Source organism: Rhincodon typus, chromosome 34 (assembly GCF_021869965.1).
Source record: "Rhincodon typus isolate 14 chromosome 34, sRhiTyp1.1, whole genome shotgun sequence".
Lineage (NCBI taxonomy): Eukaryota > Metazoa > Chordata > Chondrichthyes > Orectolobiformes > Rhincodontidae > Rhincodon > Rhincodon typus.
Window position 1 is genome coordinate 11,639,487 of NC_063365.1, and position 26,648 is coordinate 11,666,134.

General features: G+C 38.9%; 2 protein-coding genes across 2 annotated transcripts; one reads left to right on the top strand and one right to left on the bottom strand.

The window, feature by feature from the left end:
• Nucleotides 1–453: 453 nt before the first annotated feature.
• znf511 (zinc finger protein 511) lies at nucleotides 454–9,632 on the bottom strand. The gene is made up of 8 exons (XM_048616186.1): nucleotides 9,390–9,632; nucleotides 9,085–9,237; nucleotides 8,703–8,870; nucleotides 7,198–7,268; nucleotides 6,858–7,059; nucleotides 4,298–4,422; nucleotides 1,511–1,711; nucleotides 454–766 (listed from the first exon to the last, which is right to left on the bottom strand). Exons 1-8 carry the CDS (start codon nucleotides 9,630–9,632, stop codon nucleotides 697–699), a joined length of 1,233 nt encoding a protein of 410 aa, XP_048472143.1. The 3' UTR covers nucleotides 454–696.
• Nucleotides 8,994–26,221, top strand: tubgcp2 (tubulin, gamma complex associated protein 2). Its single transcript, XM_020533381.2, has 10 exons — nucleotides 8,994–9,244; nucleotides 12,666–12,824; nucleotides 13,357–13,485; nucleotides 17,183–17,359; nucleotides 20,385–20,544; nucleotides 21,982–22,189; nucleotides 22,390–22,589; nucleotides 22,969–23,158; nucleotides 23,640–23,785; nucleotides 25,974–26,221. The coding sequence occupies exons 2-10, from the start codon at nucleotides 12,675–12,677 to the stop codon at nucleotides 26,219–26,221; spliced, it is 1,608 nt and encodes a 535-aa protein (XP_020388970.2). The 5' UTR covers nucleotides 8,994–9,244; nucleotides 12,666–12,674.
• Nucleotides 26,222–26,648: the final 427 nt, after the last annotated feature.

Sequence of the window (26,648 nt, forward strand, 5' to 3'; positions counted from 1 at the left end):
GAAGCTTTGCTTTGTCAAGGTTTACTGCGGTTACACGTATCTCTTGATTATCTGGAATATTTGATCAGTTGGTCCGCTCCTGGTCTCACAGGTGTCAGTTAAAGTGTTTGTTGTACTTCTATAGAGTAGTCACTTTTGTAATGTGGGAACTACAGCAGCCAATTTGCACAAAGTACAATTCCACAAGTAGCAATGTGACAATGACCAGATAATCTGTTTTTTGGAATACTGATTGAGGGGTAAATATTGGTTAAGAGACCAGAGATAGCTCCTTTTTTTTCCTCTCACGAATAGTATTGTGGGCTCTTTTGAATCTATATTAGAGGCATGCTAGGCCTTAGTTTAACATCTCATTTGAAAATGTGTAGTAAAATCTAATCTCAACCTTTTTATTTGAAATATCCCAAAAAACAGTGGAAATGGCTTGGAAATGATGGGCCTCTTAAAAAAAAGTGGAAACAAAATGCATTTATTTTGGTAGTAATTAATAAATACGTGTTTTCGAAGAACCATTTAAAAGAAAACACCTGCGACCAGTGACCAATAATTTTATCAGACTGCCTCCCAGAGGCTGAGATTCTTCAAATCCATAAGGAGAAATGTGACAAAATGTTCATCCAAGTTCATATTTAGAACTGAAATCTTTTACAGTACAAAAGTTGTACTCTCCACTGACTAGTTAATTCGAAATACAGATCACTTCTTTTTCCTTGCGTTTTTAAAGCCGCGCACTGATCCATGGCCAAAACAAATTGTTGCTGGTACCCTAAAAAAGAAAAAAAATAATAAAATGAGCCATTGAGATCAGGAATTTTTCTGTCTTTACTCAGTTACCTCATCTCAACCGATGCAGCTGTGGTTGTGTATATTGGCTTCAGTGCTCAGGTTTATGGAGATGGGATAAAATAAATCCAGCCCAGGTTCCCACTGCTATTTGTGACCTAATTACTCTTGCTGTTACGCACAAGTGTTTTGATGCCAGCAGCGGGAAGGACAACATGGTGGATTCAGTTCTGACACCCCTCACTGTAAATATCTTTCAGTACTCACTAAGTACATATGAATAACTGCTATTTGAATGAGGTCCTGGAGGACCGATAGTGTCTGTGCGACTGATTTTAGCAGCTTTGAAAGGGATTGGAGGAAACATGTAGTGGGGTAGGTAAGAAACTGCACCACAGCTGCAAAAATTCTACAACTTCTGGTATTTTATTCCCCCAATGACCTGAAATGTTAACTCTGTCTCTTGCTATTGATGTTGCCTAGTATGTGGAGTTAAGCCAGCAGTTTTTTGTTCTTATTTCAGATTTCCAGCATTTGAATTATTGTTTTTGTTACAACCATTACATTTAAAAAAAATCACACATAGACTAACATTGAAATAACAAAATAAGTTGACAGCAATTTACTCTATTTATTTTAAATAGAGATGATATGATTGTATATACTTAATGCTTAAAAATGTTACTATATTCAAAAGTAAAAGTTAAGATGATAGAGGAACAATAACCTGCATGAGAAGGACAGCCTTTGCTGCACTGTAGGAATACTGGATTTCTCTTCTGACAATGAGGGACTGTCAGCTTCCATTGTTTGTGCAGGTGCATAGTCCATTGATTCAGTGGATGTTCTGCTGAAAATATCATTTGCTTCTTTTTGACAACTGGAAGTTTCCATTTCTATGTCATGTGAACTCTGATTCTTTTGATTGCTGTGGACAGGGAGGAAAATAACATGTTTATTTTACTGCACTGCCACAGTGAAAGCAAAGTAACCACACTACTACTTTCAAAAGTGGTCTATGATTTCAAATTCATCTTTAGCACTGATTTTTTAAGTGGGAAAAGAAATACACAGTCTGCTTCAGATTAAAGCACTTCGTGTCACGTGGCTGATCTGAACTGAGCTGCTTAGAAACATATTGGAGCAGGAGTAGACTATTCTGTTCTTTGACCCTGCGCCACCATTCTCAATCATGGCTAATCGTCTATCACAATGCTATTTTCCCATATTTATTTCCATATTCCTTTATGTCATTAGGATCTATAAGTTTCAATCTGTTCACCTCTCATTCCTTAAATAATCTGTGGTTGCTGCAGGGATGCATTGCTAATCATATCATAAACAGACTAGGGGATTTAATTTCCCACTCTAATCGAGCCAAGAAAGTGAAGGTATAATAAATACACTTGTATTAGGGCCCTCATGGTGCAGTGGCTAGGGTTAGGCTTACTGACCATAAGACATTGGAGCAGTCGCATCATTCTAATCGCAATCCCTACTCGCGTCCATACAGCTTGCAGGAACCTCAACTGCTGGACAACTGCAGGGGTTGAGGCTCCTCAATCACCACCCTACCTGCCTCACCTGAAGTTATACCTTTCTGACACTGATCACAGAACAAATCTGAATTTGAATTACCTGGTCTGAAAGCTGTGACTGCATCCTGGAGCCAAGTGTCCAGCTAATGTTCCCCTTCCCTGACATGGCTCAATCTCTGCAGCTTCTGTACTTTGATTCAAAATTCCTTTAGCTGCAAACACTTACTACAGATGTGGACCCCAAGGTAATCCAGGGCAAACACATCAACGACCATTATGAGAGATAACTCCAGGTAGGTAATGAAGCAGACAGATGGATATTGCGCCCTACTACCAATAACAATGAAGAATCACTTGGATATATATTTATATAATGTGTGTTTGTCTGTGACTCAGTTTCTCAAAATTGAGATGCTAATCTCAATATATTCTGAATAATTATTAGAACTGTTTCAGTGAGGCAGAAAACGCAGCCTATAAGGGAATTTTGCTAAGGGGTGATATTGGGTTAATTCAAAGCAAAATTAGTTAGTGCACAGTAAAGCATTAGTTTCTAAATGCAAAGCAAGCATGGAATTGTTTAAGACAAGTCAAGTTTGACTAACTTGAATTGAGTTCTTTGATGAGGTAGTGAAGTGGATTGATGAAGGTGACTGTTGTGCATATGGACTTTTAAAACGCACTTATTAAGTGCAAAAATTAAAGCCCATGGCATTAAAGTGACAGTAGCAGCATAGTTAAGTGTCAGAAAGCAGAGAGTAGCAGTGATTGGCAGTCTTTCAGAATGAGGGATTATTCAAAAGGTGTTACTCAAGGATTGGTAATAGGTCCACTAACCTTTTTGATACAAGCACACTGGACTTGCATATAAAATATGCTGATACAAAACTTCGAAATGTAGTTAATGGTAAGGCAAATAGTATCACAGTTCAGGGAAGAATATAGATTGATGAAATGGTAGATACATGGAAAATTAAATTTAATGCTAAGATGAAATTTAAAACATTTCAGTAGGAAGCACACAAAGGAGCAATAGGAACTGAATGATACAATTTTAAAACATTAGCAGGGAGACCTGAGGTTTGTGTACATAAATCTTAGGAGGTGGCAGGACAAGGGGAATAGGGTGTTTAAAAAAAAAACCCTGACTTTGCTAATTAATTGTTACAGCAACAGAGTAAATAAAGCAGTGAAACTTTACCCAGACTGGCTAGGTCACAACTGATGTATATTGTTCAGTTCTGGGCACTGTACAGTACTTTGGGATTTAAGCCAATGCCTAATGCAGGACGCAGCAGTGACTCTATTAGAGGGCACCAACACTGAGGGTCTTCAGCTCTGTGCAGAAACTGGAATTGTCCTTTTTAGAACAGGGAAGGTTTGAAAAAGATGTTCAAAATCATGAATGGTTTTGATAGAGAAAAGGAAGAGAAATTGTTTCCAATGACAGGTGGATCACCAACAAGAGAACACTGATTTCACGGTAATACAAAAATAATCAGACGTGACATGAGGAATTTTTTTTCACAAAATGAGTGTTTGTGAAAAGGAATACACTGTCTGGAAAGGGAGTGGCATTAGAGTCAATATTAACATTCAAAAAGGAATCGGATAAATATCTGAATAATAAAGTGCAAGACGTGGGGAAAGAGAATGTAATTAATGTTACCAAAATGCTAGCACAGGCAAGGTGGGTCAAATGGTCTCAGTCTGTGCTACATTATTCTATGATTTTATTGCACTTGCTTAAGCAGTATTAACTGAAATTTCTTGACCTCAAGTTTTCCAAGAAATAGCTTTCAACTGATTGCTCCGCAGCTAGTATACATTCTAAGATAATAAGCCATTGAAGTTCAATTGAAGAGGAAGATATTTAAGAACCACAGGTGTATTATTGAGATGCTATACACATTGTATAGTTTATTAATTCACCCCAGTAAGTTTAATGTAAACCCCACAAAGAACAATTTCTTTACCATTTAGGTTTCTTTGGTTTGTTGAATCTGAAATCAGATGGATAACCATGAACTTCGATCAAATGCTTTTTCCGGTCACTAGAAGCCTTGAATTTTTCTTTACAACTCTCTACCAAACACACATACTGGAAAATCAAAGATAGCATTTCAGTTACAAACATACTGATTTTTCCAGGGCCCCATTGTGATGATGTAAGATGGCACGAATTTGGAGACAAATTTCATACTGCCCTGTGGATTGTGGCATATAAATCCTAGTTTGGGGACAATGAGGGGTCATGACTTCGGGTATTCCCACACTACCATAGGAAATCTGCTCAGTATGCCCTTATAAATTCTCAAAAGGTTCTCCAGGAAAGGTAATCAATCTAACAGACGTCAATGACCTTACTGGACATTTCATCTGCCTTTAAGAATGCAAAAAAGATAACAGCCAACTTCACCTTCTGGCATATCCTGGGCCTCTCTCCCACTATTGGAACAGAATGGCAACACAAAATGTATTAAACATGGTTTAACCTATAGACATTCATGGTTATGAGGCACTCTTTCTGTTCCCATCCTGCTGCAATTGGGGACAGGGTCCTTGACTTAAGCAATTAACTTTTGTGCAGAATCTATCCTTTCGCTGTATGAATCCCTTATTTTAACTGACGAAGCAGTTTTATTTCCCTACTTATTTCATGCTTAATCACCATGAAAATACTGATTATATTAATGATAGCTTTGGCACAAATGATCAGAAGGTGAAGTGCTTATTACAGACTTGAGCACATAATTTAGGTTGACACTTCAGTGCATAACTGAAGGACTTTTGCACTACCAGAAATGATGCATATTAACCGAGATACTATTTTAATTTTTAAAAAATTTGATCATGGGATGTGGACATCGCAGGCTAAACCACCAGTTACTGCCCATCCTTAATTGCCCAGAGGACAGTAAAGCATCAAACACATTGCTGTGGGTCTGGAGTCAAACCTAGGCCAGGCCTGGGAAGGATGGCAGATTTTGTTCCCTAAAAAGGGCATTAGTGAAGCAGATCAGTTTTTACAACAATCGACAATAGTCTCATAAGTTGTCATGAGGCTGGCTTCTTTTATTCTAGAATTTTATTGAATTCAAATCTCATCATCTACCATGACAGGGCTCGAATCCATGTCCCCATAACATTAGCCTGGGGTTCTGGATGAGTAGACATTACCACTATGTCATTGCTTCCCCTTAAGGGTAACAAAATCACATTTGAAAATCACCAACAAGCCAATGCTAAGATATTACAAAATAAAGGAGAACCCATCACGCTACAGGTGACAACCATCATGGGAAACATTACAGGATGAAAAAGAAACAATAACAATCTCATTGTCAGGAAAAAAAACCAAGCGCCACGTGTGAAAAGGTTTTCAGTACCATAGATTAGACAGACCTTAAATCATAGTAATTAAGAAAAGTGGTCCCTCTAGTCAGTAAGGACTAGGGGTTGCTGACATTGCTAACTGACTAAAATTGCTTTCACAATGTTTTTTCAAGTTAAAAACTATGTTTGTTTGCATCGCACAAAGTATGGATCAAAGGCTGATATCCCATGTTTGAAAAATCAAGAGATGGACTTAATTTAATTCTCTTACAGTAAATGGAAGGTCGATTTCTTGCTGCACATCTTTATAGACCCAAACTTACATTCGATGTTTAGCAGTTTTTTGTAAGTTGGTCATAATTTGTGTTGTGGCCTGGATAGCCAAGGTCCTAATAAATTATATTGAATTAGGTAAAACTACTACCATCACTGTCTCTACTCTGCATAGTAGAGATATGAAAAAGCATCGAGTACTACCAAGCCTTATTCCTGATCCTCTTTAAGAATTGGAGATCTGCTAAGTTGAAGTGTAATATTGTTTGTTACTCTAGCTAGCTGCAGAGTATCTAGAGATTTCACCAATATAAATCTCCCCAAAATCCTCTTCAGTGGATCAAGGTAATAGTCAGGGCCAAGGGTTCTTTGATAGAATATGAGCCAATAAGGATGTGAATAATGCCACAGGAATATTAATGTTCACTTTATTCCCTCATTTAACCTCACAGGAAGGATGATATTATTAATAACCTAGTTTCCTTATGGAATTGCTACAACCTTTGATTCTGGTGGCAATTACAAATGCATTCTCTGATGTTAGGGAAGAATAGTAAGACTCCTAAATAGCTCTCACCTCTGAATGCTTGATTCTGATACAATTCTTTTCCCATAATCTTGCCTTGGTTAATTTGTATTACTGATACATCTTTTCAAAGTGTTTGCTCTCATTTTCTCCCACTAAACAGTCACAATGTCCCTTGAGTTGGCAGTATCCAAATGGTTCCTCTTAAGACAGTTCATCATCACTGTATTGCATCAGCAGAAGTTATTGAGATTCCTGCTTAGATCATCCTGCCTTTGTACAGAGATAAGTGCACATGGTTCTGCATGGAGTTCAGACAACTCTATACATTACAGCAAATATTGACAGATTTAACACACACCAGTGAACAACTCAGGATTTAGAGTTTCATAATCACTTACCATGTTCTGTTTCACTGCCAAAATTTGGAAAAATGAGTCGTGCCATTCCAGGATGTGAATATCTAGCAGATGACTGGAAGGAAAAGAGCGCTTGCAGGAGGAACAGACATTGCGGTGAAATGTATTATAATGATGTTCGTAGTTTTCTAAGGCATCAAACAGTTGACTACAACCTGCTATTTGGCAACAGAATTCAGAAACCCTAGATTTTTTTTAAAAAATGCACACATAAATATACATAAGTTAGTTCTTCACAAAAGAAGCAGAGGACAATTAAAATAGCTTTGGTGCAATCCAGTTAGTAAAAGGGCAATCCTCAAAAGCAAAGAGCTTTACTTACTTGGGTCTTTCTGCTTCTCCCACACTGGTTATAGAATTTTGCAGATATAAATGTCTATGGATATCGCCATCCTAAAACAAAGGTTAAATTATTTTCTATAAATCACTGGTTTGAGAAGTAGTTAAAAGTTAATCAGTTACATACAAACTTTAATTTTTTATTGGTATAAAAGAACCTTCTTGTAGTGGAAGGTAAGCAACAATACATCTAACGGCTAATTTTATCAACACTGAGCAAACACAGTAATGCACTGACAAGCCAAGTCCGTGGGACTGTTGGATGAGACAGTAAACCCCAACTAGGGGTAATATGATCAGAAGACACAAAGTTATCAACTGTTCTCCATTAACAGCATCCATTGAAACTTATCACAATGTCTGACTAGCCAAGGACATACTTCCCATGTTTTGACTGCCAGCAAATCATCCAACAAGGCATCCCGTAGTAATGCTTCTTTTACTATATGCTCATATTGTCAGAATATAATTTATTTCCTTTATTACCAAAACCAACATCTCTAGCAATCAAAGTGAATGCAGCAATCAGCTAAAGGTGTCCATGAAATTTAGTTTCTTTACAGCAAGGCAAATTTCAACTCCATTTATTCTGAAGGTAATTTAGTTCCAAGGGTAAGAAAATATACTTGTTGCAGTGTGACAATCCTTTTAGTTGCTACCTAAGCGCCAGCTAGGCATCAATGTAAATTAGCTGCATTATGGTGCACGTCACTCCATGATCCAAAAATAATATCTAGCTAGGACTTACTACAGTTCACATGCTTTCTAGTGAATTTAACAGAAGTCCAAAATTTGACCCTTAACAGAGATAATAAGAACTGACGATACTGGAGGCAGAGATAGCACAGTGTGGAGCTGGAGGAACACAGCAGGCCAGGCAGCATCAGGGGAGCAGGAAAGCTGACGTTTCGGGTTGGGACCCTCCTTCAGAAAACCCTTAACCGTTTGGCCGATTTGATTAATGCTGATTGGATGCATAAGTTTATTGGAAGGCGTTGGGGGCTCAGTATAAACTGCACATTGTAGTTAAAAAAAAAAAAATCGATAAATCTCATGTCCAACACCTTTTAAATACTTGACTGTTCGCCTGCACGCTAGCTAACTAGTGAACCTCTCCACAATTCCAAAGATTCAACTGTTTGGACCTTTCACCATACCTGATCTTCAAGACAAAGCTGTCAGAAAGGAAATCTGCAAACGTTTTGATTATTATCACATTGTTGCTTGCGAGATTTTGCGTTAATTAGCTACTACAATGGCTGCAAATAACTTGGGGATGCTCTGAAACTGTAAAAGGCGCTAGAGAAATGCAACTTCTTACCTATAAAGGAAATACGGCCATCAGTTTACACACAGCAAGTTCATTCACACATATACAGCAACGAGGGAATGACCTGACCTATTTAATTGCAACTGAATGGACACCAGCATTGCACTCCCCCCTCCCAGGACTCAGAGTTTCAGGTTAATTAACATGCCGCCACTAACCTCGAAAAATTCGTCCTCTTTCTGCAGGAAGATCCTCCTGGACTTGAAAGTAAAAGGTGACGGCCCCAGCTCTGACTCGCCAGCCGCCCCATCCCCTCCGGCCTCAGCGAACGCCACCGCCGGCTCTAGTAGCGAGCCTGGCCTGGGCCAAGGCGTCCCGATTCCCTCTCACCAGCAGCGACAACCGGCCAGCAGCCCCGTGCTTCTGCTCATCGAGTCAGCGGCCTCACCACTGCGCATGTTCAGCAACTGCCGCCGTGTTGCTCCCTCAGTGCGCGTGCGCAGCGACCGTCACCCGGCCTCAGCGCGCGTCCCTTCTTGACGTCTCCGTCTGGGTCCAAGCGCCCGTCGACATCAGGAACCCTCCAAGCGCCTTCCTTACCTCCTTGCTCTCTTCCCTGCCTCTTTCTTTATGTGCAAAACTCAGGTGGAACGGAGCGGCGGAGCCTCGGGTTTTCCAGGGGGAAGTGGCGGCGCGGTTGCACTTGTTCGGAGGAGAGGGGGTGTTGTTGTCTGTTTGTTGTGAGTGGAGCGGCTGAAAGGTGAGGTCATAAGGGGCATTTAAGCGGCTACTAGATAGGCATATGGATGATAGTGTAATGTAGGGGTGGAGGTTAGATAGACCTTAAGATTAGGGTAAAAGTTCAGCACAACATCGTGGGCCGAAGGGCCTGTACTGTGGTATACTGTTCTATGTTCTATGTCCGGCCCCGGGCAGAGAGCGGCTGCTGTGGGGTGCGGCCTGGGCCTCTTTCTCCGTGGGCGTTGGGATGGGGTTATATTTAAAAATGAGCGCGATCTCCCCCAGCAGGTCTGGCTCTTTGTTTTGGTAAACAGGCCGGGCTGCAGCGAGGGCCCTGATCCGGTGAGGCCAGCTTCCCGCTGCCGGCCTAAAATCAAACCGCCTTCACTGAAAGAGCTAAGGGGCATTGCCAGCCTCTTAACTCCCGATCTGCCCCTTAGATCGACCTTCTTCTCTTGCAACCTCTTGTATTACCCCTTACCCCTTACCCCTAACCCCTGCAGGCTCTGTCTTGGGGTAGAATTGAAGCAAACAGTTCACCCCAACCCCTCCACAAACCCGGAGTATTTATATCTGAAGAGGGGAAATCACAGGGCCTCATGTTTTTATATTGGGCAGCAGATGCTTCCGAATGCAGGTCATTGCATTGTTATTGCATTACTGTATCGCATCAGGTGCGCACCCACCTCATGCGGGTTTCCCCATTTTAAAAAAAATTGTAACTGTTTTTAAATCGCTCTCCGACCCCTCAGGCCTTCAGTAATAAACACGAAGTCCTTGTAAGTAAAAGCAAAATACTCTGGTACCTGGACATGTAAACTAAAAATAAAATCTTTGAGAGTTCAGACCTGCTGAGTTTCTCAAACATTTGCTGTCATTTCGATTTTCAGCATTCGTAAAATTTTGCTTTTATTTACTACAAGCTTTCATGATCTCTGCACTCTTGACAATTCGACCATCTTGCACTTGTGTTTTGATTGCTTTACCATTCTTGCAGCCACTTTAGCCTTAACCTCTATAATTTTTATAGAATCCCTACAAGTGTGGAAACAGGCCCTTCAGCCCAACAAGTCCACACTTCCCCTCCGAAGAGCATCCCACCCTGACTCATTCCCCTACCCCTCCATTTCCCTATATCTAACCCACCTGGACACCATGGGCAATTTAGCATGGCCAATCCACCTACCCTGCACATCTTTGGACTGTGGGAGGAAACCCATGCAGACACGGGGAGAATGTGCAAACTCCACGCAGACAGTGACCCAAGGGTGGACTTGAACCCTGGTCCCTGGTGCTGTGAGGTAGCAGTGCTAACTACTGAGCCACTGTGCCACCCTCCCTAAATGCTGTACCTATCTGATTCTTCTAAGGCATGGCTTAAGATTTACCATTTGGACCAGGATTTTCTTTTCCCAATCAATGAATCAGAAGCACATCATGAGGTTCCTCAAGCCTGCTCTGTTATTTGACAAGATTATGTCTGAACTAATATTGGCCTCAACTCCACTTTCATGCCAATCCTGATTCACTTTAACTCGTTTGTCAGTCAAGAATCTCTCTAACTTAGCCTTAAAAATATTCAATGGTCCCAGCTTCTCCGCTCTGTGGGGAAGAGAATTGCACACAGTCACGACCTTTTGAGAGACAACATTTCTCCTTGTAGTTGTCTTAAGTTGGAGACCCCTTATTCTTAAACTGTGTCCTGATCTGTCCTGAATCATCCATTATGTCTTGGTGTCAAAGGAATTTTTTGGACATGTTTTTGTAAAATGCTTAGGAATGTTTTACTTTAATGAAAGCTGTACATAAGGTTGGGGTCTTGCCTTATTGTAAGCAGTGCATGTGTAGCAGTTTTCTGCAACTCAAGTTGTATCAGTCCTTTTCAGCAAATTGCTTTCTATCCTTGAATTTATGCAAATGTTGAAAACATTTATTAGAAAATACACGTTACCTAATTGGTGGATTCATAAATGGATTGATGTTATATTGATAGCATAAAATGAAGAAGAAATTTAAGTGAGGTTTTATAACATGAAGAGTTCTGTTAATACAACATGCATGATCATTGAGGTTGGGACATTATGCAATCCCAGTAACAGAGAGAAATCCAGAAGGAAAGATGAAACTTGATACGAGAATTGAGAAGGAGAGATAAAGAGCTTAGAGTGATGGAGAGAGGGAAATTAAGAATGTAAAGTGAGGAATGGAAAAGGTAGAGAATATCAAGGCTGGAAGTTACTAGACTAGATATTGAAACAGAGGGTGGCCTCAAATTGTGTAAACTTAATTTTCAAGCCTGTTTCATTTATAATTGCTATACTGCGGTTTATGGATTTTCAAATATTAATTTCCAGATTGGAAGATTTTAGAAGTTTTTCTTTTGTTCCTTGGTTAATGTATATCACTGCAGCTTAATTTAATTAACTGATTATAGCATTATAAAGAAGATGTTTGTAGACAGAGGTAAGTTACAAAATTCAAACATCAGTGATTATTTATGCACAAGTTAGTGCTCCTGTAACTACTAAAGTATGGACCGTAGAAGCTGGTGTTCAAATATTGATTTGTACTTCAGAATTTTGTGGTTCCAGAATAAATAGTATCTTGTTGAGATTCGGGAAAAGCTCACTGCCTACAATTTGCTAATGACTTTAAGCTGTTATTTGCATGTGGTGAGTTCCCAGCTATAATTGCTAAGTTTGTAGTCAACCTACTGAATATTGTTGTCTGATTTGAGCATTCTTAGTTTCAACTCGGTGCCAATTCCTTAAACCTTACACCAGCAAAGTGCTGCCTGTCATAGCTGCAAGTAGTTTTGTTTTGTAATCTTGTGGAAAGTTAGCCTTGGGATGCGTAAACAACTTGTTGCCCTTTCTATTTCATGCTTGTGTACAATTTTATTTTGTGTAAATGACAGGAGAGAATTTTAAACCTGTTCAGGCAAAATTGATTTCAATGTAATTGAATAACATGTTGTAGATGTAAATCTATGAAATGGCTGGCCTAAACTTTTACTTTAAGTTGTGATTCCTATCTGAAATGTCTTCTTTTTAGGAACCTTTGTTTCAATACCAGTGTTGTTTATTGTATCTCAGCTGCCATAACTTTGGAATGAATGTGTTTACTGAGTTTAAAAAAAAGCTCCTTTATTTGAAATGGCATCATTATTTAGTACTGCACCAATTCTGAGATTCGAAAGTGCAGAATTTGGAACATAATCATTTGTTTCCACATTTTGTCAGATTTGCCACTTCCCTAGTTTTGGTTTCTTTGTTTTAAATGTGTTCCTTGGAGGAATTAAAATTGGCCTTCCATATACTGGGCTGTAAAATATTGTACTGAAATAAATTGTTGTAAGGGTACAGTATGATATAATGAAATTATTTAACATTTTCAGTGGACTTTTTTCAGCAGTTTCTTACAGTTTCTTATTAACATAGGAAAGAATCATGAGTGAATTTCGAATCCATCATGATGTGAATGAACTGATCAGTTTGCTTCGTGTTCGTGGTGGTGATGGAGCTGAAGTGTACATTGATCTCCTTCAAAAAAATAGAACTCCATACGTCACAACTACTGTGTCCTCCCATAGTGCAAAGGTAATATGTCCAATGTTGATCCACAAAGTATTTGCTTCACCTTTCTAGGAACTTGAATTGCTGTATTTAGAATACCTTTATAGTTATAATCTGGAATGCTTACCATGAAAACGTAGTGTGAAAATGTAGCATTAGTGAAAAGAGTTTCAATAATAATTTTCAAGTGGAAGTTGGATATGTACTTGAAAGGTTAAAAAATTGCAGATCTACAGGAATAGAGCAGAGGAGTGGGTCTAGTTGGATAACTTTGTCAAAATGTTAGCACTGGCCTGATGGGCTGAATAGTTTCCACCTGCTTCAAGAGTGAGGTGACAAATTTGGATTTTGGGTTTGAACACTTGTGTGCAATCAATACTGAGCTGAAGTGAAGGATTGCTAAATAAAGGATGGATTGGTGCGTGGAAGGTAAAACTAGATGTTGGGCTTCTGTGGCCAAGGACAAGGCTACAGGGCAGATTGAATGGGAAGGACTAGAGTAAAGCTGTGTCCACTGCTTAAAAATAAATGCATTTTTAATATTTTTATTTGTCAGGTAAAAATAGCTGAGTTTTCAAGAAGTCCTGAAGAATTTCTTAGGAAGTATGATGAACTGAAATCAATAAATGTACGGAATGTGGATCCATTGGTTTACCTGTTATCAAAGCTTACTGAAGATAAAGAGGTAATGAGGTTTGAGTATATCTTTAGTGTTTCTGAGCCAGTTTGATACGATTTGCAATAAAATTCACACCTTTTATTGCATGGACCTACCTGCTTCCTGTTATATTGATTGATGTTATTATTGGAATCATTTGGTAAACATATCTGTGACGTGACTTAGAGTTTTGGATTCCAGACATGATGTGTACCCTGTTGCATTCCTCACTCTGCAGTGGAGGACAGTGTGAACGGATTGAGCTTTTCTTCAGGTACCTGCTGCTTTCAAAATACATTGACAATGCACCAGACTATTAAGTGTACTCTGTGCTGCACACTGTGTTAATTATTACAAAAAATGTTCCAAAAGATCCAAAATTAATTCAGGAAGAACTGGATTTTCTCTATTAGCCTTTTTATGGTGTCAAGACTGCTGAAATTTCTTTTTTTTTTGGGATGTGGGCATTGCTGACAAGGCCAGCATTTCTTGCCCCACCGTCCTCCTTCCTGAGTAACATTCCAGCTCATTTGATGAAATGTGCCTGCTGGTACACCAATCTATTTGAGGGTCGACAGCTCTATAAATAATGGTAGCAGGTGATTGAATGTTTCCTTCCAAATGACTGTTGATCTGAAGGTGGCGTTGAAGTGAAGAAACATAAACTTAGGAACAAATCTCCTCATGAAATAAATGGTATAGTGGTGATGTCACAAATCCATAGGCTCAGCCTCATGCTCTGGGGTCATTGGTGCAAATCCCACTATGAGGACTGGTGAAATTTAAATTCAATTCATCGTTCAAGAATATAAAACTAGCCTCTATAATGGTGGCTGTGAAAACAATGATCTGTCATCATAAAACTCACTTTATCTGTTAATGTCCTTTTAGGGAAGAAAATTTTCTGTCCTTGTCTAATTTGGCCTACATGTTACTTCAGACTGATAGCAGTGTGGTTGATTCTTAACTCATCTCTGAAATGACCTAGCTCAGTTCGTGAGAATTTGGGATGTGCAACAAATGCCAGCATCATCAGTGGTGCCCGTGTCCCAAGAAAAAATAAATTTTAACCACCTTGTCACCATGAGGTGGTTAACAGAGAAAATCCAGTTCTTGTTTAATTAATTTAGTCATACATGGATTTGCCAAAAATATCTGCGGATTTGCGCCCCATTTTCTGCAGTTTGTGGTATGGAGATGGCTCCCTTTGAGACACCCCATTTTATAGATGGTGCTTGTATAGTTTTTGTGGCATTGATTCAACCCAAATGTTACTTGTATGTCTCAAAGAGAGATATGGTGACTTGCCTAGGTTTGCCTTGACTTCTCATCAGTCCACAGTGATGGATATTTGTACATCATTCTAGTAAATTAAGTTCAATGTTTCCACTCTTTTCAGTAAAACAAACTACAGCTGTTCTAAAGTGGATTAGGGCATCTGTAAATCAAAATTACATTGAATTTTGATGCAGAAAATCCAATATTTAATTTTCAACCTTTTATCATGTTTGTCTCACCTTCAATTTCTGATCATAAGGTAATACTTCTTTTATTCTATGCAACCTCATCCATTGCCATTACAGCATACTGGATTCTGTGCTCTTCATTGTCTACACTTCAAAATTTGTATCTTGTCTGAGCCCCAATGACAAATCCTTCAGACATTGTGCTAAATAGTGATGCAGCCAAACATGATTAAATTTAATCTAACCCAATTCTCTGCCAGATTATTGTGACATTGTTAGTTTGCTGAAGGTAGAATTTTAGTTTGGAATCTCTATTTAAATTTGAGTCTCTGTCTATACATATTATTTTGCCTGGGAAAAATTGCAACCAGAAATTTATAAAACCAAGAGCTTGGATAAAGGCAAAATGTTTTGGTTCTGCTTTTATTTCTAGTTTTCAGAAAAAGCTGGAAAGAATCTACAGGCCATTCAGCATTTCCCTGTAGAGCTATCTGTGCCTTTGCAACCTTTATAATTTTAATTCTATAAAACATTGTAATTTTTCCAACAACAACAACAAAAACAGAAATTGCTGGAAAAACTCAGCAGGTCTGGCAGCAAATGTGGAGAGAAATCAGAGTTAATGTTTTGGGTCCAGTGACTCTTTCTCAGAAGTGGAGGAATTCTGAATTTTCTCCGCAGATGCTGCCAGACCTGTTAAGTTTTTGCAGAAATTTCTGTTTCTGATTTCCAGCATCCACAGTTCTTTCGGTAATTTTTCCACGTACGTTATACTTTATTCCAATATGATTTTCTATATGTGGGTAATTATTTTGTTACCTAGTTTATTGGAACATTGTTTGTCATTTCTGGTCTCCTAACAATATTAGGCAATGTGGGAATTTTATCTTTTTGTTTGTAATTTTTCACAATTTGCTTTCTTCTTTAAGCCCTCTGTGAATGCTGCCTGTATTCCCTGACTGAGTGAAGTGTCAAGGTCACCTGCTCCTAGGCCTGTTACTGGTGCTGCCTTGAGGGCAGCTGGTAAAATTTGCAATGTAACTTGGCCATCATTTTTTGACTTTGTTAGACAACATAATTGGTTATGAACTTGCCATGGAAATGTTGCAGTAGTGCAAATTGCACCTTGCCAATTCACGGCAAAGCATAAAATTAAAGCAAAGTACTACAGATGTTGGAGATCTAAAATAGTAACAGTGCCAGAGAAATTCAGCAGGTCATTGAGTTGTAAAGCACAGAAGTGGCTCTTGGTCTGGCAGCATCTGTTGGGACAGGAACGGGGCTAATATTCTGAGTCCAATATTCCTCTTCTTTGAAATTAAAGCGCTTTCTGTTTATATTCCATGACAAATGTTGAATCACTAGTGTCGGCAATGCTTAAATAGTCTTATGTTTTGCCATTATCAAGTGTGCACTAGGCAAACTCAACACAAGTTAAGAATAAGAATTTGGAAATGCAAACTTGCGTTATGTACACGCAGTTCAGTTCACAGTGAACATAAAAGTACATAAGTGCAAACTTTATGGATCAGCCCTCAGAAATTAAATTGAAGTGATTGTCCATATAGTTTAATACAGTTCCAATGAAGGTTGTTGTCAATCTACCATCATCGGTCATTTAAATGTAGCATCATAGGTCATTAGATACGCTAATGGCCTTTAGGAAAGGAAACTGCCATCCTTGTCTGGTCTGGCCTACATGTGACTCCAGACCCACAGCAATGTGGTTGACTCATAAGTACACTCTTGGGCAATTAGGGATGGGCAATAAATGCAGGCTGAGGCAGTGTTGCCCTCATCCCGTGAATGAATGAAAAAAGTAGTTTGGGAATAACAATATTACCTTTAAAGTTCTGATTAAAGTTATTGAACAGGTCAGTTTTGGTTTTATCCTGTTGCTGTTTTTGGCAAACGTTTGCACAGATCCAATAAAGAACACTTTTCCTAACATTTTCTTATTGAATGGCAAAGTACACTTAAGGAACGGGATGGGCCTACTCCTACTTCTGATTTGAATGTTTGTGTATTCATTACAGTTGCAGAAGAGTAAGGTTGGGGAAAGAAGCTTTTGGTAAAAATGATTAAAAATTTCAGTAATTCAGTTTGTTAAACATTTTTTTTAAAAAATTAAAAAACCTGATATCTTGCCTTGATTTTGATTAACAATTATAACCATGAAATTGTGAGGCCTACAGATTTTCCATAGGTATTTAACTACTGTGAGCTTAGAAACAGATTTATCTTCTGTTTTATTACAGACTCTGCAGTACTTGCAACAGAATGCTAAGGACAGAGCAGAACATTTATCCAATGCTTTAGCTAGCAGTAGTACAACATTCAGCGTCCCAACGACGACTGCCAAACTCTCGATACAGGAGCTTGAAGAACTTCGAAAACAGCTCGGTACTGTCACTACTACTACAAATTCACAGCAGGTAAAGAAATTGAACATCAACTTTTTTATTTAAGCAATCTTGTATATTCTTGTATGTACTAGAGTTACAAAGTCTTCTGAGTAACAAAATTGAACATTGGGATGTGATGAGTCTGTATTTACCTTGTTCATAAGTTTTTCCAGTCCCAATTTGTAGTTGTTCAATTTTATTTGTTAAAAAGATGTAAACTCATTTTCACAGTGGATTAATGTGCACTGGTAATGTAGAATATTACCGTGAGGTAATATTCCAGATCAATTTTTTAAAATTCAGGGCATGTGGATAGGTGTACAGTAGGTATCGTATCTAGGCTTGGGCGAGTAACAGGAAATTCCAGAATTTTTGATTCAGTGATACTGAAGGAACGGCAATATCAAGTCAGGATCATGAGTGGCTTGAAGGAAAACTTGCAGGTGATGTTGCTTCCATGTATCTGCTACCTTTGTTCTTCCAGAAGGTAGTAGTTGTGGGTTTGCAAGGTGCAGTCGATGGAATCTTGGTGAATTTCTATAGTGCATCTTGTAAATGGTACACACTGCTGCGGCAGTGATAGAAGGAATGGATTTGGTACTAGTCAAGCAGGCTGCTTTGTTCCCTTGCTCTTCCCTTCCTGTCTGGGCCGCTCCCGGGCTGATCAGGCAAACAATGCCTCTGGCCTGGGACAGAACTAGGCTTGGCTTACAGATCTGCTCCTGGCAATGCTCTCCGCTACTGAACCTTTCACTGCAGGCTACCTTGTAGGCTGCCTGGATATCCCTCAGCTTCTCCTCCTGCTCTTTAACTTGTTCCCCCAGACGGCTATTGTCCTGTTTCAGTGCCTGTTCACTTGTCTTGGCTTCTGTAACCTGACATCGCAGGTAATCTATCTGATTCCTGTACCTTTCGTCCATTCTTGCCTCTCTCGCTGCAGGTCTGGATGCAGCATTTCCCCAATCCTGCTCCCTTCCTCTGCCTCTCTTAACGCTGCCTTCAGTTCCCTGACTTTCCTGTCCAGCAGCTGAACCTGTCGCTGGAGACAGAGGCTCCAGATTGCCTTCCCTATGGAGTGCTTATGCTCCTTGCTCTCAGTTCATTGGGCTGCTGCTTCAGCTAGATGCTCTGCTCTCAAAAGATCCAGGACCTATTTCTTACATATAGTCACATTTTTGAACACATAGGAGGAGATCCTCTCCTCCATCAGAGACTTTGCTTCTGTAACACCTCCTACAGCATCATATTCCTTCTGCCAGTGTCCTGCTGTGGGTGCCATTCTGTAGGGATTCTGGTTTGCGATCAGTAATCTGCTGGTCTTTAGGTGGTTCGAATCACCCCCAGATCCCTGGTGCTGACACTGGACTTAATTTAGGAATGTGAAGAAGGCTATAGGCAGGTGTTTCAGGGCAAAGAATCACTGCATCTATAAAATCACAAGAAATAAAAAGGCGAATAATAAACAGGGAAATAAACAAAGGTGAATAAAAATACAAGAGTTAAAAAGGCAAATTCAAAACATTAAAACTGACACTATCAGTTATTAACACAGGCTAATTACTATTAGAAACTAAACAGTAGTTTCAAACACAGACATTTTAATCAGACTTCCTGATCTTAGGGCTCCCTGCACTGTCCCCAATCCACCTTCCCCTCCCTGCTAGCTAGGTTGGATGCTTTGGGTCTCAAGGAAATAGGCTCACTGCTCGGAATAAACGCAATTTTGAAATACAGTTGGCTGTTCCCACTTGCTGTAGCCGGTGCTACACTGAAGATTTCGGGCAGTGTTCAGCCTGGTTTGAGAACCTGGGTTTTCTTTCTTTGTGGTGGTTTTATGAGCTGGTTTTCACCTCAGGATGTGTCGGAGGCCTTGTCAATTATGTTGATAGTTTTCGGAGGTCATCGGCGTCAGATCTGCTGGTCGTGGTCGGTTGCCGTTGGTTCCCCTGGTACGGAACAGCCCTGTGTCAGTAAGTTTCAGGGAGATAGCTGTGCAGATAGTTCTCGGCAAGAGTAGCTGTCTGGGATCCCTCTTCTGTTGGTAGCTGTGGGGATGGCTCTCTCTCTCCCAGATCAGGGCCAGCAGGTATACAGACTGTGTGCTCCGTTATCACCTTGCAAATCTGTGTTATCCATTGTATTTCTGTTGTCCCCTTTGTGGTGACTTGGCTTCCTGATAGTTTAGAGTAGGTGTAAATTTGTTTTGGTTAAATGGAATATCCAGTATTTCTGCGAATGAATATTAATTGAAGTCGAATGCCTTGATACCTCTGAAGAGTCCAAAATGTCTGAAGTTGTCGTCTTAGGTCTGGTTCATTTTTCCTTTAGGGCTGAGGCGTGAATAGAATTTCTAACTGAACCATGGTTCCAGATAGCTATTCCCATGATTGTGTGTTTCAGAGCATAGCCCGGCTGCCTTTTCTTTTTGTTTTAAAAGTTCTGTTAAAAATCCAGGGATTTGGTCCAGTATTCTAAATTACAGGGATTTTTGTGCTATTTACATGCACCTTGTAGATGGTCGACAGGCTTTGGAGAGTCAGGAGAAGAGTTATCCACTGCAGGATTCCTAGCCTCTGACCTACTCTTGTGCACAAAGTATTTATATTACTAGTCTCGTTCATAGTGGAGTATTCGGCATTAGTAATCCTATTGAAAATCAAGGTGGTTAGATTCTTGTTGGAGGTCAGGACTTGTGTTGCACACATTACTCGCCACTTGTCAGTCCAAGCCCAGATATTGTCCAGATTTTGCTGTTCTTGGACATAAACTGTTTGAATATCAAAGGGGTGGTGAATGAATATCAAAGGCAGTCACCCTCAGCTCACACCTGGAATTCAGCTCTTCTATCCTTGGTTAAACTAAAGCTGTGATGGGATCAGGAGCTGTGTGGCCCTGGCTGGCCCCAAACTGTCAGGAGTTATAATATCAAATTTGTAGACTCCCACAATTATGTTAGAATGTTTGAATCATTGATGATTCTTAATTTTTCTGGTTAAGTTGTACTGTACTTCTGAACTCTGGAATCATTTTCATATTTTGGAATTGTAATTTCTAGCCACTTGAAGTAGTCCGAAAGCTCCTTCGTGACAAGCATAACAAGAGAAATCCAGGGCTGATAATTCCACATTTCCCTCCATGGGTGTATGAAAGGCCAGCCCTTCTGGGAGACTTTATAAACAGCTCCAGTCCAATCACTGAGACAGTAGTCTCTATAGGTATGTGGAGTATACACTGACTATTTTGTTTGTTCTGAATCTTATCAGTGCTGAATTAAAAATTTGAAACTGGAGGTGCTGTTCTGTCAGCGACTATCTGTATTGCTAAAAAAGTTGCATTTTGTCAAAGCTACAATGAAACTGTTTTGTCTTCTTACTTCATTTCTGCAAATTCCACCAATTGTTAACATTTTACCATAACAATACTGTAAATGCTATCTTCAAACATGACTCAAATGTTGAAGGGCTTGTACCATTAGCTTCAAGATGCTTTAGTGCAAAATTTCCATATGTCATAGAATCCCTACAGTGCGGAAAGAGGTCATTTGGCCCATCCAGTCTGCACCAATTCTTTGAAGAGCATCCCACCTAGCCCCCTACCCTATCCCCATAAGTCTGGATTTTAGAAGGCTAATCCACCTATCCCACACATCCTTGGGTGATATGGACAATTTAGCATGGCCAATCCACCTAGCCTGCACATCTTTGAATGTTGGAGGAAAGCTAGGCAGACACGGGAAAAATGCACTCCACACAGACAGTCATCGGTGGCTGGAATTGAACCCAGGCACCGTGAGGCAACAGTGCTATCCACTGAGCTGCCGTGCCACCCATGCAACATTGCACTTCACTGCAGACCTGGACAATATCAGTTTGTCAAAAAACTAATCCTTTTGTTTGTTTACTGCAACAATAGTAGTGAGGCGTTTGTCAGTCTTTCAGTTTTATTATCTATTAGTAGCACAGCGTTTCTCCATTATATTTGCTTTATGGAAATGTCAGAGTTACCTGAGTGATTTGATTTCCAATTTTGGCACTGTATATTTTGCAGTGTGATTTATATCATCTGAAACCTTGACGCATAGCTATGTTATCAGTTTTACCTATGGTTTGGGTGTTGGAGACATCTTGTTCTTGTATATGAGAAATTCCTTTCCTTGTGTTAAACTACTTGTCATGCTATTAAAATGACTGGGTTGTGTAACATTTGTGCTTTGTTCATTGATACAGCACTGCCTAATTTCCCAGGAGTGCCAGCTTCAAATCAAAATATGCTGTACCCAAGCAAAGTTCTAATGTGCTGGAACTAATTTCCTATTATTCTTTCCCTTTGAAATCTCTGATAAAGCATGACATATTGCAAAAAGATAATTTAGGAATGTCATGCTCAATGCATATTCTAAAGCTGCTGCTAAGTTTCATGAAGTGTTATTTTAGACATACATTTCCCTTGTATACAAAACATATTTGGCTGTTTACTTTTGAGATCAGAAGATTTTGTCAGTGGTTTTAAGTATACAGTTATACAGATTAACAGTGATATGATTCAACTTGTGGAAAATTCTGATTCAGAAACTTGTAGAATAAGCTATTTGTAACCATCAAAACTGAGATGCAATGCATCTGATTCAATATCAAACCTCTTACCTTCATTAGGAACGTTAGCTCTTCCTGCACAAGAACAAATGATAGTTGAAGATTTGCTGTACGTTTTGATTGGAGTAGATGGGAAGTACATCACAGCACAACCGTTAATGGGAAGGCAGAGTCGATCCTTTACTGTTGATCCCACATTGGACATGTCTGTTAAAGAACTTGTAAATAGGATCCTTCCAATAGCAGCCAGCTACTCCTCTGTCACCAGGTGAGCAAATGTAAAAAGTGTCTAGTGACCTGATATTTACATTACTTCTTTATGCACAAAACAAAATGCAGTTTTTACTGGACAGTCCAAACTGTCGTGCTCTCTAAATTGACCGAGGACTATGACAGGCTATACCTTGACAAATAAGTATGTGAGAATATTTCAGTTTTGTCATAACTCTGCTTTGTGTCTCTACTCAGGTTCATTGAAGATAAGTCCTCCTTTGAGCATGGTCAAGTAAACCATGCTTTGGCTGCAGCAATGCGGACACTTGTGAAGGAGTACATGATCCTCGTGACACAACTGGAACATTTACAGCGACAAGGGCTGCTCTCATTACAAAAACTTTGGTTTTATGTCCAGCCAACTATAAGAACAATGCAGATCTTGGCTTCAATAGGTATTTCACTATTTGTTTTTAAATTAATTTGTTTTTTTTTAACATGAGTTTCAAAAATTGTGGAAGAAAGATGAAGGCAGAGTTCAGCCATGCATATCAGCCTCGATTAAAAGAAATCACAAGCAAAACAGCAACTATTTATAGAAAGTTAATTCTGTGTACTAAAATATTTATAATTGGAAGAATTCCTCAAGTATTGTGAACAGCCTGGTTAGAAAGATGGGAACGTAATTGCTTGTCACTGCCAACATAGCCAACAGGATTTTTACATCCTAGCCGCAAAGAGCAATAAATAGTTTATGCAAATGAAAAGATAGACAAATAAGTGTACTTAATAACAGGATGCAACAGGATATTATTTCTCTTTGTTTTGTATCAGCTACTTCTGTGGAGAAAGGAGAATGCATGGGGGGTTCAACGCTAAGTGTACTCCATGATCGGACGTTTAACTACACAGGAGACAGTCAGGCACAAGAGCTGTGTCTCTACCTGACTAAAGCAGCCAGTGTTCCATACTTTGAAATTTTAGAGAAGTGGATCTACAGGGGAATCATACAAGATCCTTACAGGTACAAGGTTAGCCACTGGAAATCATCATTCCCATGAGTTTATTTTAAATGTTGGTCTTACTAAATAGATCAAACCCTTTCACTTTTCTTCACTATCATTCTGCTCAGACAAAATTCTTCTGCCCTTGCCCCCTCCTGGACTCTGCATTTCATGGAGTAAATTCTACCCCAACTTTGTCACTTCAGCCTGTTAATGTTGTTACTGCTTGGTGTGACTGGGAATTAGTAGATCTTAATGGGAATTTTTTACAGTCCAGAAATATTAAGCGCTTGACTAATAGGCAGAGTGGTAACAGATTATGTTGTCTATATGTTGCAGGGAATGTGGCTCATTAAAGGGGTCAATAATGCTGTGTATGGAAAAATATACCCATCTGCTCAAATTAAAATATTTTGGTTAGTTTGTAAGTAGTAATCTGCATTTTAAGATCGGCAAAGTAATATTAGTTTATAAATAAACAAGTTACTCTATGTTGTACAGTGAATTCATGGTGGAAGAACATGAATTGCAAAAAGAGAAAATTCAGGAGGATTACAATGACAAGTACTGGGATCAGAGGTACACCATCATCCAGCACCGAATCCCTTCGTTCCTGCAGAAGTTAGCTGACAAGATACTGAGTACAGGTCTTTACAATACTTTGTATACTCTTTCTATTATTTATTTGTCCTGTTGTATTATGTGGTTGACTTATCATCTGTTTAAATTAGAATTAAATTTGTATCTTTGCCTAGCATTGAAGCAAGTTAATTTGTTTTCGTTAAAACATTAAACAGACTTTCTTTGTATCTCTTGAGGAATGTACTGTAATAAAAATACATTACTGCTATGACTATTTAACTGTTGTTAGCTTAGATTTTCATGCTGTCTCCACATTCAGGCTCTGAATATCTCGTTAAACTACTGTACAGTCAAGCTGTGTTTGCCTGTGGAAAATTATTTGAGTGCTGTTTATGCATAACAGTACTTCACACAACCTGCATGGATGAGTTTTATCAAAAGAGATTTTCTTTAAGGCATGGTTTGGGAACTGAAAGGTCACGATTTGTGCGTGAGGAGCTTCCATTTATGTAGCAGCTAAGATTTCCTCAGTGGCAGTTGTAGCTTTAGTATAATTATTCTTCAACAATAGTACTTAGTTCCTGCTAAGGATTATGGACAGGTCTAGCATGACGACTAGGAAGACAAAATAGTTGCATGTTTTGGCTCCAGAGACACAGAAAATGAAATCCTTTTGAAAAAAAGAAACCTAAGAAGCAGACTGTATCTTTGGGCTTAGTTCCACTTAATAAATTTCTATCCAAGAAAGAAGGTAAGGTTTGCTTTATGCTCCTGTATGGTAAAAAGTTGATAGAATCATCGAGGAAATTAAACTTTCAAATGTTCTTCTGATTGTAAATTGCACCCTTTATGAATTTCTACTATAGTTAGGAAAAGAAACTCTCCTCCTTGCCTTGCGATAAGAAGATCCACAGATTGTTTGTAGCACCCGTTATTAATTCAACCCATGTAACTTGCAGTTAATTGTCAGAATTTTCCACAAAGCTTTCCAATTTTTTGGCACAGTTTCTCAAAATAGTCAAGCTAACACAAGTGATAGTAGAATTTTGCGTGCATATTATGCTCCCCATAGATTGACTGATACAATATTTAGGGCTAGATTAAGAAGCATCGGCTTAGAGTTACACAATATTGGCCATGCTTCAAGGTTGAATTAATCACCATCGAGAAAACCATTCAAATGAAATTGAGCTGTTTCTATTTAAAAGAACAAAAAATGCTCATGGACACTTCTAAAAAGCTTTCAGATATAATTTATTTCTAACTTGCTCTTTTTTTGGAAAAAGAACTGACTACTGCACACCAATGTAACCAGTAAATTTCCTGGTTTTTTTAAAAGTAATTTTCAGTTATTTAATATTGGATTGCTCGCAGCTGGTGGTCTTGATGCTCTTATTGAAATGCTTTCCTTGTGATAGACATTTTCTGTTTGGCAATCAACCAACACCAGATTTTACACAATTAAATATGTTGTGGAATATTTTTTAAAGCATTTTTCAAAAGTTGTGCTAAAAAGCCATGCAATTATGCTGGTTCGTGGTAGCTTGAGCAGAAACCCGAGAAGAAGGAACACTTCTCAAAGTGAGCACGGCCTGCACCCAAACTGCCAGTTGCTCTACAGGTGAAAACTTTATTTAAACAATTTTTGTTCCCAACATTCTGTTTTTTCTTTTCTTTTAGTTATTTTCTTTTAAGTTATCTGTCACATTTACATTGAACACCCTAAATATTTGCCATATTTGTGCAATTTCAGGCTTGGTACAACAAGAAACGGTTCACCATTAAAGAAGATACTTTCATTTAAATTTTAAAATATGTACAAAGAAACTCTTTTCCCAGAAAAAAAAGGTAGTAGGTTTCAGACATTTTCCCCAAGCCACATTGAGAGACGCTGTTTGTGATAACACACTCTCGCCTGTAACTTTCATTAGAATTAGCAGGCAGACAATCGCTGGGTAGGAGTGTGCAATTTCCTGATATTCTGCAAGAGTTTGAAAGTGGAAAATCTTCCTTACTCTGTGGTCCCTTCCTTCCTATATGAAAGAAAGTACAAACCAGGGATTCTAATTTGTTTTTTTCCTTTTTTGTTTGATCATATTTTAGTCCATTATTTTTTCTAAACAGTCCATTCCAAAATTTGTTCTTCCTCCACCTTGGACCTGATGGCCCAAGGGCAAAACTGTCCTGTACAGAAGTGAATGAGTTTATCTTGGCCAGTCAGTTTTCAGTAATAATTGTTTCATTCCCCCATAGGAAAATATCTTAACGTCGTTCGAGAATGTGGTCGTGATGTGACCTGTCCCGATGCCAAGGAAGTGATCTATACTCTGAAGGAAAGAGCATACGTGGAACAAATTGAAAAATCTTACAACTATGCCAGCAAAGTTCTATTAGACTTCTTAATGAAGGATAAAGAACTCCTGGCACGACTCAGGTACAAGGCCTCAAATCATTTATTGAAAAAGGAAATTTTTTTTATGTTGGTTGCCTATGGTATTTGAGTCATCGTAAAATGGCTTTTAATTTCCCAGTTTAGTTTAACTGCACTACTTTGTACAAGATATGTGCAATCTAATAGACTACATAGCCAAAAGTTCCATGAAATAATAAACCACGTATGGAATTAATTGTGCATTTCATAGTTTCCTGGTGAGGATCGACTTGTATAATTAGTATCTATTAATTTAATCTATTGTATATGTAGAAGGGATGTTTATTTGGAAGTGATGTGTCGTTACTGTCTTTGGGTGAATGAGGAAATATTTTACTTGACCAGTTACTTCACATAACAAGTTGTGGCTCATTAAAATCAAAGATGCAGGGTTGAAGGCCAGAATGACTATTGTACAGAATTAAAATTACTGTCACATCTTCTATTACTCATAATAGTTTTTCAAATGTTGACTTTTTTAAAAATGAATATTTGCT